This window comes from Myripristis murdjan, chromosome 18 (assembly GCF_902150065.1).
Source record: "Myripristis murdjan chromosome 18, fMyrMur1.1, whole genome shotgun sequence".
Lineage (NCBI taxonomy): Eukaryota > Metazoa > Chordata > Actinopteri > Holocentriformes > Holocentridae > Myripristis > Myripristis murdjan.
The window spans coordinates 2,705,955-2,733,411 of record NC_043997.1 but is presented as its reverse complement, the minus strand read 5'-3'; the positions used below and the strand labels follow the sequence as shown (position 1 = coordinate 2,733,411).

Sequence of the window (27,457 nt, the reverse complement as noted above, 5' to 3'; positions counted from 1 at the left end):
GAGTTAGCAGGCAGATGAGAAAAGATGAACACACCAGTTTGTTTCCATTGCTGTGGTATCCTGCTGGTCTGCTGAGAACTGTGTCCCCTCCCCACCTGTGCCCTCATTTCCTGTCAGCAGTGCCCCCACATATAACACGGTGCACATAACGAGCGCCCCCAAGTGTTCAAAATAATAACTCTACTAATAAGTCTAAAATAAATAATATTACATGCCAGGAGTAAACATGAATAGCTCTCGCACCTCTATAATTACAAACTGGACTCAAATCAGTCAGGAGACCCTGAACCTGCCTCGTATCGCTGACGTCACCGTGACTGCGAGCGTCTTTAGATATTAATATTTCCAACCACACAAACACAAAAAACGCAGCAGTTTCTTCATTCAGTCATAATGATGTCTGGTTCAATCCCCCTTTCCCTCGCAGCTCTTTCTCCTCTGTTCATTTGTTCTCTCTCACACCGAACTCATTTGATCCACCATAAAATAACGATTTCTGTGAGCCAGAGGCGGATCTATCTATCTATCTATCTATCTATCTATCTATCTATTATATTTATTGGTGGTGACGTGACATTGCACGGATGCTTCTAGTTCATCCTTTCATCTTCATGCCCCCTCAGCCTCTTTGGCTGCTGTTTCAGCTCAAACGCAGCAAAAATGAAAATGAATCCCAAACTGAGCGCATATTTACCCTGGTAACACATGTCCGTCCCTCCGTCCTGCAGGCTGAGTGGACAATCAGCTACGGACCACACCTCTTGTATTGAGCGTCTTCTATGTGACGTCTCTCTCTCTCTCTCTCTCTCTCTCTCTCTCTCTTTTATTGATTTAGGCCTATTTCTTAACATTTCCGGGTCATTTTCTTTCCAGAATAAAAAGCAGCACTCCCACAAATCCACAGCAGCCCTGTGCACAAATAAGCAACAGTAGAACAAAATACATCTATAGGATCTTGTGTTTTTCTTTTAATAAAAAAAAAAACTTGTTATAGATAGAAAATTAGTTTCATCTTCCTCTCGAGAAAAACACCACATGAAGACATTCCTACAGCACAAGAAGGTGATGCTTTAGCTGCTCAGTAATAACACAGAGGAGGACCAACATGCACTCAGTGGGGTTAGTATGAGGAGTCATTTATTTGACAGAGTAACCCAGCTGGCATTCAACCAACGTTCAGCATTGAAATATAATTTAAAACATGTCAGTTGTTGTTTCTACATTGAAACAATGTTGAAATAATATATAAAGCTAACAATTGTGGAAACAACCTATCAATAAATCAACGTTGAAATATAAACAAGATCTGTATGTTGATTCAACCTATTGGCCTCTTCCATCCAGCTGGCATTTTAACATTTATTCAACACTGAATCAGCATCATAACTCATGGGTGAATCAGTGTTGAATTTGGTTTTGATTTTGCAAACCGAATCAACGTTGATATTGTGATGTTGTTTCAACATGAGTGAACTAATGTTGAAGGCACAACAGTGAATTAATATAGAAAATTCTGTTCCCGCTGCCAGGGGGTGCGCGTCTGAATCACTAGAAAAGTAGTAGGAAAAATAGTTCTGCTTTGAAAAATGTAAGTAGAAAAGGAAAGCAATGTATACTTTTTACACTGTGACACTTGACGAGGCAGGAGTGCCAGCTCTCTCCCCCATTGACTCCCATAATACCTGGAACCCACCAGCTGAGGAGAGAAGGAAAAACACACACTTTTTTAACTCGCTGAATCTCGGGTATTTTGGGGAGTTGGCAAATAAGACACAGTTTGAAAGCCCAAAGCCTTACCTTTCTCATGATACCTTTTATTTTCTGCTCGGACTTACTGTCTTTGAGAAAAAAAGCATTTGTTTGACCAGTACGGCGATTTTCTCCCAAGAGCCACTGTCACTCATGCTGTGTGCTCACACACTTTATAGAGCCTCATTTCTAGCTCTGCTCACACAAGCTTCAGTAGTCCAGCGGATAGGCTCTCTGCCTGCCATGCAGGAGACCTGGGTTCAACTCCCCACCTGGGGAAAAGCGACAACACTCCACAACCTACAAACAGCATAGGGCTGGTGGGTTACCACGCGACCGCAAAGGTGGAAACAGGAGCTTTTACTGGACATGACTTCACAGACGAACCCTGTGTGATTTCATTGCAGCCCGTTTTGAAGTTGCTGAGAGAAGCCATCTTGCATGACACTGGACCAATTTAAAAAAAAAAAAAAAAAATGTTCCTATCAGTCACTTGGACCCCAAAATAGGATCCAGGTTGAAAAATACTGGAATTATCCTTTAATCTACTGAAGCAGCTGTAATGTGATGTTGTATGGATGGACAGCCTGATCCATGTTCCTCCCACCTCCTCAGTTCTGATGTCTCTGCTTTGTGGACAAAAACCACCAATCATCTGTGGAGTGCCTGTTCCCTCATGGACCAGCAGGACTGAAGGAACAGTTTCTTTTCACAGGGTCAGGCTGGAGCTCAACATCGGCAGATCCGTGTGTATCTGGATCTAATAAAGTAATAACAGTAATAACAAGCATGGCACACTGGCATGTCAACAGACACAAACATAACATTACAATTTGTCATGAAGAGAGAAAGAGTAAATATACCTTGTTATTCTGAGTGACGCAGTCTAAAAGCGAATACCACTGCCACAAGAAGAGCTACAAGAGCTACAAGAGAACCGATCACAGCTCCAATCACAACTCCGATGTTGACGGCCGCTCCATCTTCTCCCTCCTTTGGCTCTTCTGGCAGGTGTTTTGCAGCTGTGAGGAGAAAAAATACCAGAGTTTGTGCAGAACATTCAGTTCGTCCACTCAACAAGAACATTTACATCGGTTCTAGAGAAAATGGGAAATTTAAAAATGGTCCAAATTATTCATTTTTCCTACAATTTAAACAAAAGGGGGTCCTATCTGACACTCGACACAAAGCAGCACCAAGCGTGACAACAGTGTATTTTCTAGTTTCCAAATGGATCAGTTGTCATTTCCACATTGTGGAAACAGCAAAGTGTCTTGTGTCCATCTGAGCTCCATGGGCGTGTTGCTCTTGAAATGAGCTGAGCTCAGCTGCAGTGTTGCTGCGTTCCTGAAAGTGACTGAGCAACAAAAAGCAGCTCTGAAGTCAGAGCTGCAGTTTTCTCTGCTATTTGAAGCTCATTATCAAGACAGTAATGGTGGCCTACATAGGGGGCGCCAACCCTCATCCAATTTGCTTCACCAAGCTTCAGATGGACTGATGTAAAGCACACCGCCGCTGGACTCTGGGGTGGTGGAAACTTGTTCTGTGGAGCGACCAATCAAGCTTCTCTATGTGGCAGTCTGATGGATGATTCTGGGTTTGGCAAACGTCAGGAGAACGTTCCCAGTCTGGGTTCGGGGAACGCCAGGAGAATGTTCCCAGTCTGGGTTCGGGGAACGCCAGGAGAACGTTCCCTGCCTCCAGGAGAACGTTCCCTGCCTGAGCGCATTGTGCCGACTGTGCAGTTTGCTGGAGGAGGGATCACGCTGTGGGCTGGTGTTTCTGGGCTCGGCCTCGGCCCCTCAGCTCCACTGAAGGGAAATCTGAACGCTTCAGCTCACCGACACATTTTGGACGATTCTCTGCTTCCAGCTCTGTGGGACCAGTTTGGGGAAGGAAGGCCCTTTCCTGTCCCAGCATGACTGAGCCCCAGTGCACAGAGCAGCTCCATAAAGGCGTGGCCGGCTGAGTTTGGGGTGGAAGAAGTTGAGCGGCCCGCACAGAGCCCCGACCTCAACCCCATCCAACACCTTTGGGATCAACTAGAACGGAGACTGGGAGCCGGGCCCTCTGGTCCAACATCAGAGTCTGAGCTCACAAAGGCTCAAAACTCCCACAGACACTCCAACATCTGGCAGAAACTCCCACAGACACTCCAACATCTGGCAGAAACTCCCACAGACACTCCAACATCTGGCAGAAACTCCCACAGACACACTCGGGGGGAGGGGGGGGGGGGGGGGGGGGGGGGGGGGGGGTGCTGGAGCCACTCCCAGCGCTCATAGGGCGAAGGCAAGGAAACACCCTGGACAGGTCGCCAGTCCATCGCAGGGCGCCTTCAGTGAGAATCTACAATGTAAATAGTCATGAAAATAAAGAAAAGACATTAAATGAGAAGGTGTGTCCAAACTTTTGACTGGTAGCGTATCTTATAGTGTACCAAAGAGCTGATAGTTGATTTTAGAAAAAAGGAGGCAAAGACACACAACCCTGTCTACATCAATGGAGCTGAGGTGGAGCAAGTGAGCAGTTTCAAGTTCCTGGGAATCAACATAACAGAGAACCTAACATGGGCTTCACATACAGAAGATACAGAAGTATTTGCTGCCGTACCACCAGACTACAGAGCAGCTTCTTCCCTCAGGCTGTGAGACTACTAAAAGCACCATCTACACTCCTCCATGTTTAATAATTTTATTATTATTATTATTTTTATATATAATCAATTAATCAATCAAGAGGGAACCACATTTTAATTTCATTATACAACCTGTTGTATAATGACCAATAAACTTCCTTGTATCCTTGTATCCTTGTATCCTAATTTTAGATGGTGTATTAATCTCTTTACAATCATTATAAGCCATATTCACCTGACAAATCCAGATTAACATCTTATTTCAAGATAAAAACAAAAACAAAAAAAAACTTAATTACTTGAAATGAGTCAAAACATAGCTGTCAAAGCACCTAAATGCAAAATGTTCTCAAATTGCTTAAGTTAAAGATCCATGTTCAAGAAAGTTAACAAAAACACCTTCACTTAGTTCATTTAATTTAGGCCTTATTCCTTTTTCTTTAAATCTTTCTTTATTCTTAAGTGTCACTGTTATATTGGTTTTCATGTGTGCTTTAATATGTATTTGCTCCATACCTTTCAGTTCAAGGTGCATTTCACAATCGGATAAATTGAAGGCACCTGCCTGATGCCATGGGCTGGGCCTATATAAGTGGCTCCTTCCCCCACCCTCACTCTCTCAACTCCCTGGAACAACATCCCAGCGTCCATTGCTGTTATTTTTGTCCTGTTTTTTTGAGAATAAATGTTATTTATAAATGTTATTATGTGCATTTATCTTGGTGTTCTGCTCCTCATTGTGTTGCGACACTGAGCCGGTCATTATGAAATGACATATTTACCATTGCTTGTCAGGTCAATTGCTATCATTGCTTGTCAAATGTATGATGGTGTACTTTTTACAAGAAGTCAAACAAATTTCCTTAGATTTGAGATTTGTTTCATTGTGCTGGTTAGAAAACAGCAGTTTGTTTTTGTTGTTGCATTTGTTTAAAAGCAAACCCCACCCGCATCCCAACGCAGCGTTTGTGGCTCGCTTCACACCACGTCACGAAACTTCAGGATGTGACATTTCAGCGTATCTTTGGTTTGCTGAAATGTAAAACTAAACTATTTTTTCCTGGCAACTGGGCCGGGCTGACGGTTTCCACAAACAAAAAGACCAACAAACATAAAGAACTACAACATGTACCAAGAAATGAAAAGCATGAAAGCAGCATGTAAAGCACATCCCATCAGACATGCCTGATAAATGTGGGTTGGATCATTAACTGTCAATATGCTGATGACATTGTTTGGTTATTAGATTACATTTACATGCAAGTTAGAAAGAAACAGTTCACTGATAGGTTGGATGTGCCTGATAGGGAACAAGGTGCATAAGTTTGTGTTTCTAAGGTCTCAATCTCTGAAGAAATATTACCTTTCAAGGCACAAGTCTTCCTTGATTGGCTGCAGAGGTAGAAGGTGGTTAAGCCAGTGCGATACCAAAAATACAGGCCAGTATCTGTGGTATCATCTTCTGGCTGTCAAATCAGTTTTGTCTTATCACACTTGGCAAGATGACAGTGATTTAGCTTTTTTCTCAGTTTCTTACTTCAGTTTGAATATATGCAAACATGAACTATTTTTTAAATCTTTTAGATAACACTAAGCTAGGCTTCCTGTACCACAAAACACCAAACTCTTCCCAGACGGTCCAACTCTCCGCTTTCCACTGTCGTCTTCCTCATGTGAGATTTCAGAGTGAGCCTTCTGTTAAGGTGGTGCTCACGTTTGTACCTGCACGGAACTTTCCCATGATGTTGTCAGACTCTTATCATAACAATCTGAACCTGTCAGTGGCAGAAACAGGAGCTCTTACTGGACATGACTTCACAGACGAACCCTGCGTGATTTCATTGCAGCCCGTTTTGCAGTTGCTGAGAGAAGCCATCTTGCATGACACTGGACAAATTAAAAAAATGTTTGTTCCTATCAGTCACTTGGACCCCAAAAATAGGATCCAGGTTGAAAAATACCAGAATTACCCTTTAATCTACTGAAAGCAGCTGTAATGTAATATTGTATGGATGGACAGTCTGATCCATGTTCCTCCCACCTCCTCAGTTCTGATGTCTCTGCTTTGTGGACAAAAACCACCAATCATCTGTTGAGTGTCTGTTCCCTCATGGAGTAGCAGGACTGTCACAAGTTACAGGGAAACACTGGAATTCCTGTGTATCTGGATCTAATAAAGTAATAACAGTAATAACAAGAATGGCACACTGGCATGTAAACAAACACAAACATAACATTACAATTTGTCAAAAAGAAAGAAAAACTAAATATACCTTGTGTTTCTGAGCTACAGAGTCCACAAACTAATATCACCACCATCAGAAGAACCACAAGAGAACCGATCACAGCTCCAATCACAGCTCCGATGTTGACGGCCGCTCCATCTTCTCCCTCCTTTGGCTCTTCTGGCAGGTGTTGTGTTGTGAGGAGAAAACATACCAGAGTTTGTGCAGAACATTCAGTTTGTCCACTCAACAAGAACTTTTACATTGTTTCTAAAGAAAATTAAAAAATGTACAAATTAGGAAGCCTACACATACAGGCACTAGCCACTCCAACACTCACTCTGATGTCACATAGCCACTCCATATTTATGTCAACTGCCTGGTTTTCATATGTCTGCAACTTGTTACAGGTTGGTGATTAATAATAAAGAATAACTACCATTTTTGTAATGTAATCCCAAGGAACAAGCAAATGACTCATGTACCACCTATCACATGCCCTACTGTAGACATTGTTGTGTACCTTCTGCCAATGGTCGTGCACTGGCCTCTCTTTCTGCAGCACCAACAGGACTGCTATCAATACCACCACCACCTTTGAATAGCAAACATAGAATTATTGTGTTTTGCATTCACTATAAGAATAATGGAATGATTATATCCCATTTGTTGCACAAAAAAATTAATCTCAAAGGCAGTAAAAAAAATATGGCTTGTAAATCAGTGATTTTAAAACCTCAATCCTTATTTAATTTCAAAACTTTTGAATTTCAAGTCCAGGTCCTACATTTCTACACTGTACGTGTAAAATCTAATCCTCAGTGTTAATTCAACTCTAACTGAGAGTGTACATGGCCTAAAGAACCTCCTACTGAGAAGAACCAGTGTGTTTTAGAAAACTCACTTGCTGAAGCATCACTTTTTTTTGACGGTGTGACAGCGAGGGGGGGGCTGAATAACAAGGGCAACTTGAGGCACTTGGCAGCATCTTCCTCGAGTGCCTTTCTTTTTTTCTCTCTCTCCCTTTCTGCCCCACCTTTCCTCTTTTTTTTCCCCGGATTTGGATTGGGGTCCATGGAAAAATGTATTTATCAACTGCAATGTAATCACTAAACCTTTCCTTCCGCCTCCTCCGCTCCCCCTCCTATGTTTACAGCGTGCTCGGACTGTTGGGGCGGGTGTTAATCAAAACAAACCAATCACGTCTTGATCTTGTCACAGGCTGCTGGCCTCTGATTGGCCTGGCCGGGGACCTGTCCAAAAAAAAAAAAAAATAAAAAAAAGACAGGCAGGCCAGCAGGCCAGTGACAGGCCGGCGCTTCGGGAATTCTCCCGGTTCTCCCGATGTACAGTCCGGGCCTGTCTTCAGGTAATGACTGTGAACATTTTTTCTCTCTCTTTGTTGGCAAAGACGATGGTCTGAGGTCTAATTTCACCTCCTCTGTTTCATCGTCTGCATGTAATTTCAGCACGATGCTGTAATAGTAATGGAACAGGAAGCCACCGCAACAAGTTAGCTGATGAAGTTTCTTCCCTCCTAGATATTCCACCATCAGCTGGAAGTGGGATTATTGCCAAGTGGAAGCATTTAGGAACCACAGCGACTCGGCCACCAGGGGGCAGCACCACCTGGATCACGCTGTGGGCTGGTGTTTGTGGGCTCGGCCTCGGCCCCTCAGCTCCACTGAAGGGAAATCTGAACGCTTCAGCTCACCGACACATTTTGGACAATTCTCTGCTTCCAGCTCTGTGGGACCAGTTTGGGGAAGGAAGGCCCTTTCCTGTCCCAGCATGACTGAGCCCCAGTGCACAGAGCAGCTCCATAAAGGCGTGGCCGGCTGAGTTTGGTGTGGAAGAACTTGAGCGGCCCGCACAGAGCCCCGACCTCAACCCCATCCAACACCTTTGGGATCAACTAGAACGGAGACTGGGAGCCGGGCCCTCTGGTCCAACATCGGAGTCTGAGCTCACAAAGGCTCTTCTGGATGATTTTAATGTATTGATTGTTATTTCTATACATTTTCTATACTGTTGACAGTTCCCCGCACTAAAGTCAGAACTCGTGGCGATCGAGCCTTTGAGTCAGCTGCGCCTGGACTGGAACGCCCTCCCCCAGATCCTGAGAGCCGCAGCATCTGTTGTCACTTTTAAAAAGCACCTCATGTCATGTCCTTGAAATTATTATGTTTTGTTAGGTTTTGTTGTGTCATGTCTTAGAAATTATGTTTTGTTTTGTTAGGTTTTGTTCTTGTGTCTTGTCTCGTGATTTCCTGTTTTATTTTGAAATCCCACTCTCCTCTTGTGTCAGGTCACTTGCCCTTCCCCTTGTGTGTTTCCCTCTAGTCTGATTGTCTGCCACGCCCTGATTGTTTCCACCTGTTCCCCATTACCTTGTGTGTGTATATATAGTCCTTGTTTCCCTTTGTCCTGTGCGAGTTCGTCCTGCTTCGTCTTGTTTGTCCTGCTTTGTCACGCCAAGTCAAGTTTCGTCAAGTCTTGTCAGGTTATGTATTTTGCTTTGTTACTTTGTTTGGTCATAGTTTTGTTCTCAAGTCTTTGATTTTTGTCTTGCCTTTGTTTTCTAGTATTCCTCGTTAAGAGCGATTTTCTGTTGCTACTTTTGTCATAGAGAATTTCAGTTGTTACTTTTCCTTGTTACTACTTTGTCAGTGAATTTGAGTTGTTACTTTTCTTATTAAAAGACTGTTTAGTTTAACCCTTGTTTGAGTCGTGCGATTGGGTTCTATCCTCGCAGTACAAGTTGTGACAGAACGAACTCGCCAGCCAGAACCCAGCCGACTCAGAACAGCTGACAAAATGAACGAGCGGGAAATGACACCAGCTGAAGTAATTATATTTTGTCAGAGGCTGTGGACTGATATGTCCTCCCGACCTGCACCCCAGTCTCATGTGCCACAGCAGCTCCCTGTTGCCTGTCCTGCTGCTCTGTTCCAGAGCCCATTTCAGGGAACCCGACTGGCCTTTGGGGGTCCTCGTAGCCACCAGCTGGCCAGGCGCCGGCTTGCTGGTCAACAGCGTGCTAGTCGCAGCCCAGCCATCAGCCTCGGCAGCCTGGCAAGCTCAGCCCGGAGCCCCAGCAGCCCAGTGAGTCAAGCCACGAGCCCCAGCAGCCCAGTGAGTCAAGCCACGAGCCCCAGCAGCCCAGTGAGTCAAGCCACAAGCCCCAGCAGCCCAGTGAGTCAAGCCACGAGACCAAGCAGTCCAGTGAGTCAAGCCACCAGCCATAGCAGCCCTAGCAACCTAGCTAGCCCAGCTACTACTCCCAGCAGTCCAAGCAGCCTAGCTAGCCCAGCTACCAGTCCCAGCAGCCTAGCTATTAGTCCAAGCCGCCCAGCTACCAGCCATAGCAGCCCTAGCAGCCTAGCTAGCCTAGCTACCAGTCCAAGCAGCCAGGCTACCAGTCCAAGCAGTCTAGCTAGCCCAGCTACCAGCCATAGCAGCCCTAGCAGCCTAGCTAGCTTAGCTACCAGTCCAAGCAGCCAGGCTACCAGCCCTACCAGTCCAAGCAGTCTAGCTAGCCCAGCTACCGGTTCCATCAGTCCAAGCAGCCAAGCAACCAGCCCTACCAGTCCAAGCAGCCTAGCTAGCCCAGCTGCCAGTCATAGTAGTTCTAGCAGTCTAGCTAGACCAGCTACCGGCCCCTGCAGTCTAGCAGGTCCAGCTATTAGACTCTGCGACTTAGCAGGCCCAGCTACTAGCCTTAGCAGCCGAGCAGTGCCTGTCCCAGTTCCCCGAACCAGACTGGCTGCCCCAGTCCCAGTTCCCCGAACCAGACTGGCTGCCCCAGTCCCAGTTCCCACGGCCAGACAGGCTGTCCCGGTTCATGTTACAGTACCTCGAACCCGAGTGGCTGCCCCGGTTCCAATTCCCAGGTCCAGACCGGCTGTCCCAGTCCATGTCACAGTCACAGAACCTCAAGCGGCACCAGTCCCAGTTTCCCGAACTGGACCCATTGCCCCAGTCCATGTCACAGTTTGCCAAGCCCAACCGGCTGTTCCGGACCCGGTCTTGGTTCCTGCCCCAGTACCCCGAACCGGACTGGCTGCCCCTGTCCCAGTGCCCCGAGCCAGACTGGGTGTTCCAGCCACTGCCCTTGTCCCAGTTCCCCGTACCAGACTGGCTGCCCAGGTTCCCGTCACAGTTCCCCGAGCCGGACTCACTGCCCCAGTCCATGTCACAGTCACAGTACCTCGAGCCCGACTGGCTGTCCCGGCCCCAGTCCATGTCACAGTTCCCCGAGCCCGACTGGCTGCCCAGACCCCAGTTCCTGTCCAAGTTCCTGGAGTGGACGTTGCCGTTGCCGCTGCCCGGCGGCCTGGAGTGGACGTTACCGTGGCCGCTGCCCGGCGGTCCTGAGTCCACGTTGCCGTGGCCGCTGCCCGGCGGTCCTGAGTCCACGTTGCCGTGGCCGCTGCCCTGCGGCCCCGAGTCCACGTCGCCGCTGCCCTGCGGCCCCGAGTCCACGTCGCCGCTGCCCTGCGGCCCCTAGTCCACGTCACCGCTGCCGCCGCTGCCTCTGCCCGGTGGTCCCGAGTCCACGTTGCCGTCGCCGCTGTCCGGCGGTCCAGAGTTCACGTCGCCGCTGTCCGGCGGTCCAGAGTTCACGTCGCTGCCACCGCTGCCGCTGTCCGGCGGTCCAGAGTTCACCCTGCTGCTTCCGCTGCCTGGCGGTCCCAAGTCTGCACTGCAGGACGTTATGGTTGCTCTGCAGTGTGGTCCCACCCACACTGCAGCCATCCAGGGTGGGTCCGCCTTGACCGCCAGCACTCTGGCCGTCCGCCAGAGCACCTCCTCGTCCATGGTTCCCTGCGCCCTGGCCGTCCGCCAGAGCACCGCCTCGTCCATGGTTCCCTGCGCCCTGGCCGTCCGCCAGAGCACCGCCTCGTCCATGGTTCCCTGCGCCCTGGCCGTCCGCCAGAGCACCGCTTCGTCCATGGTTCCCAGCGCCCTGGCCGTCCGCCAGAGCACCGCCTCGTCCATGGTTCCCAGTGCCCTGGTCGCCCGCCAGAGCACCGCCTCGTCCATGGTTCCCAGTGCCCTGGTCGCCCGCCAGAGCACCGCCTCGTCCATGGTTCCTTGCGCCCTGGTCGCCCGCCAGAGCACCGCCTCGTCCATGGTTCCTTGCGCCCTGGTCGCCCGCCAGAGCACCGCCTCATCCATGGTTCCTTGCGCCCTGGTCGCCCGCCAGAGCTCCGCCTCGTCCATAGACTTCTGCCCTGGAGATTTATGTTTTGTTTTGACTACTTTGTCAGTGAATTTGAGTTGTTACTTTTCTTATTAAAAGACTGTTTAGTTTAACCCTTGTTTGAGTCGTGTGATTGGGTTCTATCCTCGCAGTACAAGTTGTGACACCTCAAAACTTATTTGTTTGGGCAGGCGTTCCTTTGACCTGACACCCGACTTGCTGTTAATGTGTTATCTTGTTTGTGTGTATGTTTGTTGTTTTTCCTTTTAATCCTGGAAAGCACTCTGTGAGCTTTCTCTGTGAAAAGTGCTATACAAATAAATGTTACTTACTTACTTACATTGGGTTTTACCATTTCGCATATGTGAAGCACATTGTAACTGTATTTTAAAAAGTGCTGTATAAGGAAAGCTTTATTTACTAACTTACTTAACTCTGACCACCAAAATCTAAGTGGACCTTTGTGCCAAGTTTGAAGAAACTCCCTTGAGGCATTTCTGAGATATCATGTTCACAGGAATGGGACAGAGGTGTGTATGTACAAACAGACCAAGAACATAATGCTTTCAGCCACGGCTGTCAAGTTCTTTTTCAGTGTAACTCAGAAAGAGTTGACATATCTTGCAGAAACTTCATGTTTTCCAACTTGAGGTGGGACATGACATCCTAAACCCTCTGGACTCTGGACATGCAAGTGCATTCAAGGCCAACCAAAGACGCTGCTGAAGTGAAAACAGTGACGAACGTTCTACTGGGTTCTATTGATTCCACTTACCAGTGACGCTGAGGAAGCACTCATTGAAACCCCAATGACCTTCACTAAACACTTCACACTGGTAAATGCCGGAGTCGTTGATACTGAGTCTGGACAGGTGGAGTCTGGCGAGTCCTTTTCTCAGGTCCTCCCTGTCCCATCGAGCTCGTCCCACAATCTGCTTGTGTTGAGACTCTGGGTGTTCAACACCGCCTTGTAGAAGATATAAAGTCTTAGATGTCCTGGGGTTGGACAACCAAAAAAAACAATAGAGATCCAGTTTGGTGAGGGGTATGATGGGCGTGAAGGTCCACTCCATCATGATGCTGCTGTTCTCCACGGCCTGGTAGAAAATCTGGCTCACATTCACAGTAAGTTTTCCTATAGGGCAGAGACGAAAGAAGCAGAGTTATTACAGTTTTACATTGTCATTAGTTTTTATTTATTTTTATTTCATTTTTATTGTTTAACTGAAGCGACATTTTTATTGTCGCTTCAGTTTCATTTCTGGTTTTAGTTTAGTTTTTATTGGTATCAGTATTTGTTTTTTGTTTTTTTTTATTATTATAATAAGGGGCATATTTGTCAGGGTCTAAATTTAAGAACTTCAGAATAGATAATACAATAGAAACACAACTCATGTTTGTTGTGCTCACATATTTGACCAAACTGACAAAGACTAAAAACTACAGACGTTTCAGTATATTTTCATTTCAGTTTTGCCCAAGATACCAAGATAAACTTGAAGGGAAGATAACCAACATAAGATTTGGAGTGCCTCAGAAGTACTGTTCCTCTGCTGGTATGTGACTGCAGTAGAAGTAGAAGTACTGTTCCTCTGCTGGTATGTGACTGCAGTAGAAGTAGAAGTACTGTTCCTCTGCTGGTATGTGACTGCAGTAGAAGTAGAAGTACTGTTCCTCTGCTGGTATGTGACTGCAGTAGAAGTAGAAGTAGAACTGTTATACCTGGAGAAGCAGAGCTCCTCTGAACGGCCTCGCTCTCTAGTTTATGTGTGTAAAGTTTGATGAGGCTGTGATTCTCCTAGAGGTCACTAGAGGTCATTTTCTACAGCGACGTCCAGTTTGACAAAATGCTCTGCCTGCAGTGAAATGGCTGCTACTAGGGGTGTAATGATACACATAAATCACGATTCGGTACGTAGCTCGGTTTTGAGGTCTCAATTCGGTACATATTCGATACAGTATGGGAACAAAATGCAAAACATAAAATTGCTTTAAATAAGCAACTTAATGTTTGTTAGGAACTTTATTGTAACATTATACAAAATATAGAAAAAAAAATAGAATACTGCTGCCATGTGCTGGTAATAAGTTTTCCAATAACTATTCTCATTATAAACAAAGTATATATGAAATACGTTTTCCAATAAATAAAGTATTCTCAAATAAACAAAATATATATAAAACATATATTTATAAAAACTCCAATGGCAGTTGTTATAGTTTTGGCCTGATCTGAATTGCTAGGGAGAGGCTGCTTGAATGCCGTAGTCAGCTGCGTTTGCACTAGGGTGTTTTTTGTTTTTGTTTTTTTTTTTGTTTTGTTTTTTTTTTGTTTTCTTGTACCAGAGATATTCACACTCAGATGACGCCATTTCAAATTTCCAATTTTTTTTTTTTTTTTAGAAATTTTCAATACGAATCCATGTATTGTTGCACCCTAGGGGGTGCTATGGGGGCCAACATCATCACACAGGAATCAAATGTGGCTCATTGAATCCACAAGAGTCTCAGCTTTCCAGTCAAAGCCAACTGATGCAGCTCCAAGACTGTTTAGGCCCCAGTCTGCACACACACACCATTTTACAACAGGCCACAAGAACACATGTGGACTGCAGGCTTTGGGGCCCAAACTGCATGGGATTAGCAGAAGGTGGGCGTGTCTGCAAAGGGGAGAGAACCCATTTTCATTCACACAGCTGGAGGTCAGAGGTCAAGGGACCCTGCTGACAGTAACAACCAGCCCTCAACCATTGGGAACAATGTTATTTTCCTTTTTTTAATTATTAGCCACAGATGAAAGGGAAAGAAAGACAAGATGTTAAGATGTGTGTAATGATGTAAAGAACTTCATCTGAAGACAGATTTGAACTCAGTGTCTCTCCCTCAGCTCCAGTCTGTCCAGTCTGACCAGTTCAGCTCAGCAGCTCTGCCATAAATTCTCCCTTTTAACAAAGTTTATAATGTTCAGTTTGTGTTGACATTGTGCAGAATGTGTCACTTTAATTCTGTATTTATTACTGAGGTTGTAGTTTGCAGAGGTCTGCTACTGGACTGCATTATACTGAGAGGGGTTTCTGATTTTTTGTCCTCCCTATTTATATACAATGAGGGGGGACAGAATATTGGAAACAGCTGTCAGTAAAGTGCAGTCCAGTCCAACAGCAGCACTAACTATGAGCTCAATGCCAAACATAGAAGTGAATGAACACCTCTGTTACCATGACAACAAGACAAGCTGAGCATTATAGGCAGCAGGAGAGGAAACTTTATGGCACAACAGCTGGATTAGATTAGATTAGATTATACAGGTGGAGCTGATAAAGTGACACTGAGTGTGTATTTCAGTGTGATGAACAGAAGGTGTGAGCTCACCGCAGACAGAGGAGGTCAGGACCAGCAGCAGCAGGAGGCTGGAGATCATCTTCTCCCTGTGGAAGCAGAGGACATGAAGACGTCTGAGGGACAGTGAAGGCATCACAGGCAGCACAGCCTCACAGAGCCTCTGCCATTAAAAACCTCCAACCGCTCACTGGGAAAAAATCTGTTTTCTTGTCATTTGAGCCAGCTGCAGTTACACACACAAACACACACACACGCACACACACACACACACACACACACACACACACACACACACACACACACACAGGAGAACAGGAGAACAGGAGGGAGGGAGACGAGAGAGAAAGAGAGCGAGGGGCCACAAAGAGAGACAACATGAACACACTGGAAAGGTGTAGTTAAGTTAGCTTTCTTTCCCCCTGTCCATGTCATATGATACATTGGATAATACAGGAAACACTGAGCTATAAGGCCAATTATAACATTTTTTTTTACTTGAACTTTTATTGTTTTTCAGCAATTAGAAAATAGGAAATATCATACATGAATGATATAGCAAAACATATCTATACGAATAACAGCAGAAAATTAAATAGATAATAATAAAAATAATTAAATAAAACAAAATACAGTACAGTAAGATAATAATAATAATAATAATAATTACTATCATTATTCTTCTTATTATTAGGCTAATTATAACATGATACTACAAATTTACTCTCAGTGTCTACTTAATCAAGTCCAACTGTCCAGTCTGATGCAGTTCAGCTCAGCAGCTCTGCCATCAATTCTACCTTTAAAAAAAAGTTTATCATGTTCAAACATTGTGTAGAATGTGTCACTTTAACTCTGTGTTTATTACTGAGGTTGCAGAGATCTGCTACTGCCTGTAGCGGTTTTAGGCATGGGCGAAGCTGCAAACACAAGCCAATAGTCCTGATGGTGGCGCTACAGCAAGCCTCTAAATTTCAAAACTTTGAAAATTTATAATAAATCAACCATATGTGTTACAGCTTTGCAACTTTCATCAAAATGAAGCCCCAATACTGAAGAAACCTTTGTACACTTTACACTTAAACATCAGTTTTTCACTTGTGAAGCAAATCAATCATTCAATCAATCATTTTTGTCTTGATGACTGATTTTTACAGTGGTTTGAAATCTGCCTTTCCACGCATAGGCGGCTTCTGTCATGTGACTGTCTTAGTCAATTTGTGAAGCCTCACATGAAATGACACTTGTCAATTAGCTCAGTGAGTTAGAGTGTTGTCCTTCATGCCAGAAACTGTGAGTTCAAGCCTCAACTGATGCCAAATGCACTAAAGAATGCCACTTTTCTCTTCATCTTCCTGTTCTCCACTCGTTGCTCAGAATTGCCTAAAATTGCCCGGCCCTGACCATTGCTGCGCAGCCGCTAGAATTACAAACTGGACTCAAATCAGTCAGGAGACCCTGAACCTGCCTCGTATCACTGACGTCACAGGGACTGCGAGCGTCTTTAGATATCAATATTTCCAACCACACAAACACAGAAAACGCAGGAGTTTCTTCATTCAGTCATAATAATGTCTGGTTCAAGTCCCCGCTCCTCGCAGCTCTTTCTCCTCTGTTCATTTGTTCTTTCACACCGAACTCATTTTATCCACCATAAAATCACGATTTCTGTGAGCCAGAGGCGGATCTATCTATCTATCTATCTATCTATCTATCTATCTATCTATCTATCTATCTACCTATCTATCTATCTATCTATCTATCTATTATATTTATTTAATGGTGTGAAATTGCACGGATGATTCTAGCTCTCCATCCTCTCATCTTCGCAGCAAAACGCAGCAAAAATGAAACTGAATCCCAAACTGAGCGCATATTTACCCTGGGAACACATGTCCGTCCCTCCGTCCTGCAGTCCTGAGTGGACAATCAGCTTCGGACCACACCTCTTGTATTGAGCGTCTTCTATGTGACGTCTCTCTCCTTCCATTCATTTATTGATTTACATTTCCGGGTCATTTTCTTTCCAGAATAAAGAAGTAGCACTACCACAAATCCACAGCAGCCCTCTGTTCTGTTCAGTGAAAAAAAATCTTGTACAAATAAGCAACAATAGAACAAAATACATCTATAGGATCTTGTGTTTTTCTTTTAATAAAAAAAAACTTGTTATAGCATTAGTTTCATCTTCATCTTGAGAAAAACACCACATGAAGACATTTCTACAGCACAAGAAGGCGATGCCTCAGCTGCTCAGTAATAACACAAGGGAGGACCGACATGCTCTCAGTGGGGTTAGTATGAGGAGTCATTTATTTGAAAGAGTAACTCACATTGGACTGCATCTGGACTCTGAAGAGACATCGCCGTGACTTGGGCCGAATCACAAGATAACAACTCACTGATTTAGACGAGGTGCTGACGATTTTTTTAACTTCATTTTTAATAATCTTAGAGTTTGACCTGCTGTTATTTATTTTTGGGGAAAAAATCCAAATTCAATAAAAACTGGAAAAATACAGAAGGCAAACAAACAAAAAGCCAAAATGACAAATATCTTTCAAGATATTTATGAAATTGATTGGAAGGAGAAAATTTATATAATAAAAATGCCAGAGCTAACACAAAAACTTTTCTAGAAAAATTATTTTCTATAGGGAAAAATTATGTTGAAATAAAATCAAATCTAACCAGTGTGATGCAGCCTTTTGGCGACACCCAGTGGTCATTTTTTGGTACTGCATGTAACTTTAGGTGCTCTATAAGTTCTTACAGGAGCTGTGGGAGACTGCTGGGGTCTGAAATAAACATCTGAAGGCTTTTTACAGAAACTTTAAAGTCACACAAAAGGTTTTCAAAAGCTTTTATTTTTACAACTCAAATAATAATTATATAATATAATATTATAATAATTGGCATGTGGTTCATGGAATTTCATTGAAATTACACAACATAATAATATAATATATTATTTCTAGGGAAGCATTAAGAGGCCATACAGTCCATTATTTTTTTCTTTTTTATCTTAAGATAAATTAACATTTGAACTCCAGTTTCCCCTTAAATTTCCCCTTAAGTGGCTTCAAAGTCAGAAAACACATTTTTCCCATTCACTCCAACCCTTCACTCTACTTTGTGTCCAGGTTGTGTAGCAACAGGCAGGAGAAATGATCAATAGAACTGCCTTCAAACTGACAACAAATAAATAAATAAATAAATAAAAGTCAAGTTAAAATGTTAAAATGTTAAAATGCTTTTTGTAATTAATGATCATAACATTCAACCTGCAGCAGTGTGAGTACCTCAAGGTGTTAAAAACACTTTGTAACAGCTTTTTGAAATGCTACATGGGATATGTGCTGCATGTGCTTGGCACTTTTTTGTGCTCTATGTTGCTCTCTGTTGCTTTATGTGATTATGTCTGCATACAGGTGCTGTGTCGTACAACCAATTTCAGTAGTAGGCTACTGACAATAAAGTTGTATCGTATCGTATCGTATCATATCGTATATGGATATACAAACCGTACACTTTGAATACGTAGTGCAGTCACATAAGAAAAAGAGTTCTGCCCTATTTGTAACGTTAGCTAACATTAGCGACACAGAGCTACAGCAGCTAGCTAAAAACAACATGGCTCTGGCTCGACACAATAGCTGAACCTCATTCTGTTGATCAAACCATGTAATGTGCCACCATCCCATCAGACATGTCTGATAAATGTGGGTTGGATCATTAACTGTCAATATGCTGATGACATTGTTTGGTTATTAGATTCCATTTATATTCAAGTTAGAAAGACACAGTTCACTGAAATGTTGGAAGTGCCTGATAGGGAACAAGATGCATAAGTTTGTGTTTCTAAGGTCTCAATCTGTGAAGAAATATTACCTTTCAAGGCACAAGTCTTCCTTGATTGGCTGCAGAGGTGGAGGGTGGATAAGCCAGTGCGATACCAAAAATACAGGCCAGTATCTTTTCTATTTATTTCTATTTAGTTCAGTATCTATTAAGCTTTTTCTTGTTTTTTTTTGCTTCAGTTCGGATATGCGCAAACATGAACTATTGCTTGTTGAGTATTTTAGATAAAACTAAGCTAGGCTTCCTGTACCACAAAACAACAAACTCCTCCCAGCCGGTCCAACTCTCAGCTTTCCACTGTCGTCTTCCTGCAGCGTCTCAGCTCACGTGAGATTTCAGAGTGAGCCTTCTGTTAAGGTGGTGCACACGTCTGTACCTGCAGGGATCTTTTCCATGATGCTGTCAGACTCTTATCATAACAATCTGAACCTGTCAGTGGCAGAAACAGGAGCTTTTACTGGACATGATTTCACAGACAACCTTGCCCCTGTGATTTCATTGAAGCCCGTTTTGCAGTTGCTGGGTGAAGCCATCTTGCTTGACATTGACATTTGACATTTTTTTTTGTTCTTATCAGTCACTTGGACCCCAAAAATAGGATCCAGGTTGAAAAATACCAGAATTACCCTTTAATCTACTGAGAGCAGCTGTAATGTGATGTTATATGGATGGACAGCCTGATCCATGTTCCTCCCACCTCCTCAGTTCCAATGTCTCTGCTTTGTGGACAAAAACCACCAATCATCTGTTGAGTGTCTGTTCCCTCATGGACCAGCAGGACTGTCACAAGTTACAGGGACACGCTGGAATTCCTTTGAATCTGGATCTAATAAAGTAATAACAGTAATAACAAGAATGGCACACTGGCATGTAAACAAACACAAACATAACATTACAATTTGTCATGAAGAAAGAAAAAGTAAATATACCTTGTGCTTTTGAGCAACAGAGTCCACAAATGAATATCACCACCATCAGAAGAACTACAAGAGAACCGATCACAGCTCCAATCACAACTCCGATGTTGACGGCCGCTCCATCTTCTCCCTCCTTTGGCTCTTCTGGCAGGTGTTTTGCAGCTGTGAGGAGAAAACATACCAGAGTTTGTGCAGAACATTCAGTTTGTCCACTCAACAAGAACATTTACATCTGTTCTAGAGAAAAAGGGAAATTTAAAAATAGTACAAATTATTCATTTTTCCAACAAATTAAACAAAAGTCAGTCCTATCTGACACCCGACACAAAGCAGCACCAAACATGGCTCCAGTGTCTTCTCTAGTTTCCAAATGGATCAGTTGTCATTTCCCCGTCCAGCGCCCCCTTGTGGAAACAGCAAAGTGTCTTGTGTCCATCTGAGCTCCATGGGCCTGTTGCTCTGAAAATGAGCTGAGTTCAGCTGCAGTGTTGCTGCGTTGCTGAAAGTGACTGAGCAACAAACAGCAGCTCTGAGGTCAGTGCTGCAGGTTTCTCTGCTGTCTGAAGTTCATTATCAGACAGTGATGGTGGCCTACATAGGGGGCACTGGCGAGCGTCCACTCGGCTTCTTCCACACACAGGGATGCTGCTTCACCTCAGGGGGCACTGAGCACACCTGGCTCTTAAAAAAAATGGAGATGGCACTCTGATTGGTTTACTGTATGTTATGCCCAAAACACACCCATGACTAATGAAGAGACTCAGTACAAGCCTTTTGAGCGCGGCGCCTGGAGCTACCAGCCTTTTTTCCACCATTAAAATAACAAAAGTGGAGTTGGGCACGTCCTGAATGCACTTCATGCTCTATGAACTCCAAATGTTGAAGAGTTTAAACCAGGGGTCACCAATCATGTGCCATGGAGGCCGAGAGGCTGCAGGTTTTCATTCCAACCAAGACCTCCACCAGGTGACTTCACTGATTAGCTCCTCCTTTCTGATACAAGGTGAGGTGATCAGTGAAGTCACCTGGTGGAGGTCTTGGTTGGAATGAAAACCTGCAGCCTCTCGGCCCTCTATGGCACATGATTGGTGACCCCTGGTTTAAAACATTAAACAGAACATTTCCTCCTCTCAGAACTTTGTGTTAATCCTCTGGGTTGTGGTAGCATCTAACCCTGATAATGATGGATAAGACATCCACCTTGAGTTAAAACCACAAAAAAAAATGTGTTTGTGAGGACTTTGACCTTTGACCTCTCAACTCATTTCCCACAGATTTCTTTTAAACATTGCAAAATCTTTCAGTCATGTCAGCGAGTACTATTAACCAGCTTTTAAACCCTTCTCTTCCAACAGTTCCTGTCTCTTCAGGTAACGACTGTGAAATTTTTTTTCTCTCTCTTTGCTGGCAAGGTCGATGGTCTGAGGTCTAATTTCACCTCCTCTGTTTCATCGTCTGCATGTAATTTCAGCACGGTGCTGTAATAGTAATGGAACAGGAAGCCACCGCAACAAGTCAGCTGATGAAGTTTCTTCCCACCCTGATATTCCACCATCAGCTGGAAGTGGGATTATTGCCAAGTGGAAGCATTTAGGAACCACAGTGACTCGGCCACCAGGGGGCAGCACCACTTGGATCACGCTGTGGGCTGGTGTTTGTGGGCTCGGCCTCGGCCCCTCAGCTCCACTGAAGGGAAATCTGAACGCTTCAGCTCACCGGCACATTTTGGACAATTCTCTGCTTCCAGCTCTGTGGGACCAGTTTGGGGAAGGAAGGCCCTTTCCTGTCCCAGCATGACTGAGCCCCAGTGCACAGAGCAGCTCCATAAAGGCGTGGCCGGCTGAGTTTGGGGTGGAAGAAGTTGAGCGGCCCGCACAGAGCCCCGACCTCAACCCCATCCAACACCTCTGGGATCAACTAGAACGCAGACTGGGAGCCGGGCCCTCTGGTCCAACATCAGAGTCTGAGCTCACAAAGGCTCAAAACTCCCACAGACACTCCAACATCTGGCAGAAACTCCCACAGACACTCCAACATCTGGCAGAAACTCCCACAGACACACTCCAACATCTGGCAGAAACCCCCACAGACACTCCAACATCTGGCAGAAACTCCCACAGACACACTCCAACATCTGGCAGAAACTCCCACAGACACACTCCAACATCTGGCAGAAACTCCCACAGACACTCCAACATCTGGCAGAAACTCCCACAGACACTCCAACATCTGGCAGAAACTCCCACAGACACACTCCAACATCTGGCAGAAACTCCCACAGACACTCCAACATCTGGCAGAAAGCCTCCCAGAAGAGTGGAAGCTGTTCTGCTGCAAAAGGACCAACTCCATATTAATGCCTCTGGATTTAGGATGGGACCTTCTGAAGGTGGAATGAGGAGGTCGACCAACACTTTAGTCCAAATGGTGTATGTGTATGTGTGTGTGTGTGTGTGTGTGTGTGTGTGTGTGTTTTAATGTATTAATTGTTTTTTCTATACAGCGGTTATTACCATTTCACATATGTGAAGAACTTTGTAACGCTTTGTAAAGCTTTATTTACTTACTTACTTACCTCTGACCACCAAAATCTAAGTGGACCTTTGTGCCAAATTTGAAGAAACTGCCTTGAGGCCTTTCTCAGATATCACGTTCACGGCAATGGGACAGAGGTGTGTATGTACATACAGACCAAAAAAAATTATGCCTCTGGCTAGGACTGTCACGTTCTTTCTCAGCGTAACTCAGAAAGAGTTGACATATCTTGCAGAAACTTCATGTTTTCCAGCTTGAGGTGGGACATGACATCCTAAACCCTCTGGACTCTGGACATGCAAGTGCATTCAAGGCCAACCAAAGACGCTGCGAAAGACGAAAGAAGCAGAGTTATAACAGTTTTATATTGTCATTAGTTTTTATTCATTTTTATTTCATTTTTATTTTTTGTTTTCTATTCAGTTTCATTTCACTTTCAGTTTCCAGAGTCAGTTTTTTGGTTTTAGCTTAGTTTTTAGTAGTTTCAATATTCATTTTACTTAATTTACTTTACTTAATTTTACAAAAATTATTATAAAAAGGGGCATATTTGTCAGGGTCTAGACTTAAGAACTTCAGAATAGATATTACAATAGAAACACAACTCATGCTTGTTGTGCTCACATATTTGAGCAAACTGACAAAGACTAAAAACTACAGACGTTTCAGTATATTTTCATTACAGTTTTGTCCAAGATACCAAGATAAACTTGAAGGGTAAATCACCAACATAAGACTTGTGGTGCCTCAGGCACTCAGGTGCCTCAGGTCTTCTCCCCTGTGGGGAGAAGACTTTACCTACTGGACGCGCTGGCTTGTCAATAAATCTTCGTTTTACTTATTTATTTCTGATAAAACAAACAGTGAAACAACCTTCCAACATTTAAAACACAATTCCTTCGATAGTGGTGAGCGATCAAAAAACGTCCAAAGCATCCAAAGCGTTCGAAAGTGGTCAGCAAAAATGAGACCTCCCCTGTCACCCTCTCAGTTCATTCATAATGAACGCCCGGTCGAGAACAGCTGATTTTACCACTACTGCTTTATGTTTACATCATGAATGTTTACATCATGAATAAAGATGTGTTATGAAAAATAAAAATATATATATAAATCTTTAGTGTTATTTTGACGTGTTTCCGCGATTTTTCCACCTGCTCTGTTTCGCTGACTGAAAGGGTTGTGTTCAATGGCGTAACATATCAGCATATTATCAACTTTCATGCACTTTATTACACTTTATTGACTTTATTGATGAAAGTCAAATCAGACACGTCGCTGATAAACACTAGGATTATGGGTAATGTAGTGCTTCTCCGTGATATGACATCGCAAATAAAACGTGTTTTCTTAAAATAAAGTTGATATTATACGGGACTTGTGGACTCGGCTGAAGCACATGCCATCGTTACACAACCTCATAGCTCGTGGTAAGTCTGCCTTGGATGGTTACAACGTTATGGCTAATAATCAGATCTTTTTTTCCCGGAATATCGATTACATTTGCACTTCCGGGATCTGTGAAGCACCACCCATAGCGTGACGTCTTTGAAGCCGAGAATCCGTGTCCACCAGGACAGGTATCCTAACTGATTTTCAGTGGGCACTGTTTGCCTGGTGACCACAAGTAATTATAACAGGTTATGTGCGAGGAGCACGCAATGCGTTATTAAGAGGTCGTGCTCATTTCACAGCAACCCATTTCACCCCACGCCTCCCTCCCCAGATTTCCACGGTGACAGTGAGGAAGGCACTTCCGAGCGGAAGCTCCATCAGCGACAGTGGTAGCAGTGTCCATAGCAACAGCCATAGCAACGATAGAAACCTGAAAGAATCTTCATAATAACTAACAAAGTAAACATCATATACATTAACTGAACGAAGATTATGAAAATAAAATACTAATTTCCCGCTAGAAATGTTATCAAAACGCATTTGAATGCATAAGCTATCTTAAAATATTGCATTTTCCACTGAGAATAAAAGGAATGTCCGCCATTTATTTTGCTTTCACAGAAAGACCAGACTGCAGCGCATAGGTCACGTGATCGCAACTTTCTGGCTCCCGATTACATGGGTTTATATAAGAATTATAGAGCAATAGGAAGTTGTACGAACATTGAATGAGAACAGAGAACCCAGAGTTCGCAGTGGTTTGTCCCTTACAGGACACCGTAGTTTGCGTTTTGTTGTAGTTTGTCCCTTACAGGACACCGTAATTGAAGTTTTCTTTTCCGTGCGGGCGCTATATTGTTTTATGTTTATTTCACTGCTTTGAAAGGGCCAGCAAGACATGTGGAGTTGTCGGAGTTTTGTGCAAATAAAAACCATGGGTCCCAGCCACAAATCGAACTTCTCCTGTGTGTGCGCCGTGCTTCTCCTCCCCGCACGACACCCCCCACATCACATTAACACAACGCAGAGTCCCAGGGTGTTTAGGGGGGCGCCCGCGGAAGCGGCACGGCCGACATTTGTCGCTAGAAAAGTTATCAAACAGCCACAAGCTATCTTAAAATAATAGCAAAAGCAGGTTTTAAGAGCAACTCGGTCCGTGACCGACATCAACTTCCTTCCGGTTCGTTGTTAATAGCGTCCTTAGCTACCACCGTAGCAACAACAAAAATGTATTTTTACTACAGTTTCGTAGGGAGATCTGAAAGAATGTACGTCGAAACGACAAAACTACGGATCGTATACACAAACCGAATGAATACTATGAAAATAAAGTGTACATTTGTCGCTAGAAAAGTTATCAAAACAAAGCTAAAGCCACAAGCTATCTTAAAATAATAGCAAAAGCAGGTTTTAAGAGCAACTCGGTCCGTGACCGACATCAACTTCCTTCCGGTTCGTTGTTAATAGCGTCCTTAGCTACCACCGTAGCAACAACAAAAATGTATTTTTACTACAGTTTCGTAGGGAGATCTGAAAGAATGTACGTTGAAACGACAAAACTACGGATCGTATACACAAACCGAATGAATACTATGAAAATAAAGTGTACATTTGTCGCTAGAAAAGTTATCAAAACAAAGCTAAAGCCACAAGCTATCTTAAAATATAGCAATTTCCACCAAAAGTAGAAGGGATGTCCGCCATGTTTTTTGTTCACGCCGGGGAGAAACTGGGCAGTCACGTGACCGAAACCTAAAGTATGCCCGCAGAAAAGACTTGGCAGATAAGACGTACCCATGTCACAATTTCAGAGCCGTTTTAGTGGAATGACTACGTTTTGCCTTGTGGACCAACGTAGCTATTACACAATTTGGAGTGAGACTGGGTTGGTATATATGTATGTAATTTCAGCGTGGTGCTGTAATAGTAATGTAATAGGAAGCCACCACTGCAACAAGTCAGCTGGTGAAGTTTCTTCCCTCCTTGATATTCCACCATCAGCTGGAAGTGGGATTATTGCAAAGTGGAAGCGTTTAGGAACCACAGCGACTCGGCCACCAGGGGGCGGCACCACGTAAAGTTACAGAGCGGGGTCGCCGAGCGCCGAGGCTCATAGTGCGTAAAAGTGGCAACACTTTGCTGACTCAGTAACTGCAGAGCTCCAAACCTCCTCTGGCATCAACGTCAGCACAGAAACTGAGCCGGGAGCTTCATGGCCGAGCGGCCGCACACCAGCCTCACATCACCGAGCACGACGCCGAGCGGTGGACGGAGCGGCGTAAAGCAGACGCCGCTGGACTCTGGAGCGGAGGAAACGTGTTCTGTGGAGCGACCAATCAGGCTTCTCCATGCCGCCACATAGAGCACAGTGTCTGAGCTCACAAATGCTCTTCTGGATGAACAGGCAGAAAGCCTCCCAGAAGAGTGAAGCTGTTCTGCTGCAAAGGACCAACTCCATATTAAAGCCTCTGGATTTAGGATGGGAGGTCAGAGAAGCTCCTGGAGGTGGACCAACACTTTTGTCCATATGGTGTATGTGTATATAACTATATATAACTATAACTATAACATATCTCTCTATATATCTCTATATATATATCTCTCTCTATCTCTCTCTCTCTCTCTCTCTCTCTATATATATATATATATATATATATATATATATGTACAGTACAGGCCAAAAGTTTGGACACACCTCATTCAATGCGTTTTCTTTATTTTCATGACTATTTACATTGTAGATTCTAACTGAAGGAATCAAAACTATGAATGAACACATGTTGAGTTATGTACTTAACAAAAAAAAGGTGAAACAACTGAAAACATGTTTTATATTCTAGTTTCTTCAAAATAGCCACCCTTTGCTCTGATTACTGCTTTGCACGCTCTTGGCATTCTCTCGATGAGCTTCAAGAGGTAGTCACCTGAAATGGTTTTCCAACAGTCTTGAAGGAGTTCCCAGAGGTGTTTAGCACTTGTTGGCCCCTTTGCCTTCACTCTGCGGTCCAGCTCACCCCAAACCATCTGGATTGGGTTCAGGTCCGGTGACTGTGGAGGCCAGGTCATCTGCCGCAGCACTCCATCACTCTCCTTCTTGGTCAAATAGCCCTTACACAGCCTGGAGGTGTGTTTGGGGTCATTGTCCTGTTGAAAAATAAATGATGGTCCAACTAAACGCAAACCGGATGGGATGGCATGTCGCTGCAGGATGCTGTGGTAGCCATGCTGGTTCAGTGTGCCTTCAATTTTGAATAAATCCCCAACAGTGTCACCAGCAAAACACCCCCACACCATCACACCTCCTCCTCCATGCTTCACAGTGGGAACCAGGCATGTGGAATCCATCCATTCACCTTTTCTGCGTCTCACAAAGACACGGCGGTTGGAACCAAAGATCTCAAATTTGGACTCATCAGACCAAAGCACAGATTTCCACTGGTCTAATGTCCATTCCTTGTGTTTCTTGGCCCAAACAAATCTCTTCTGCTTGTTGCCTCTCCTTAGCAGTGGTTTCCTAGCAGCTATTTGTCATGCGAGCCAGTTTCGTTGTAGCACTTGATGGTTTTTTGGGGACTTTTTTGGGGACACATTC

General features: G+C 44.2%; 2 protein-coding genes across 2 annotated transcripts in view; both read right to left on the bottom strand.

Moving 5' to 3' along the window:
- Positions 1-27,457, bottom strand: part of LOC115376730 (butyrophilin subfamily 2 member A2-like) — a 114,884-nt gene that overhangs the window by 9,359 nt on the left and 78,068 nt on the right. The gene's annotated exons all lie outside the window — the stretch shown is intronic.
- The window catches only part of LOC115376687 (myelin protein P0-like), a 129,723-nt gene continuing 108,689 nt past the window's right edge, over positions 6,424-27,457 (bottom strand). The window contains exon 4 of the mRNA XM_030076443.1: positions 6,424-6,557. Coding sequence (XP_029932303.1) covers positions 6,496-6,557 — 62 coding nt within the window. The 3' untranslated portion in view covers positions 6,424-6,495. The remainder of the gene's footprint in view (positions 6,558-27,457) is intronic.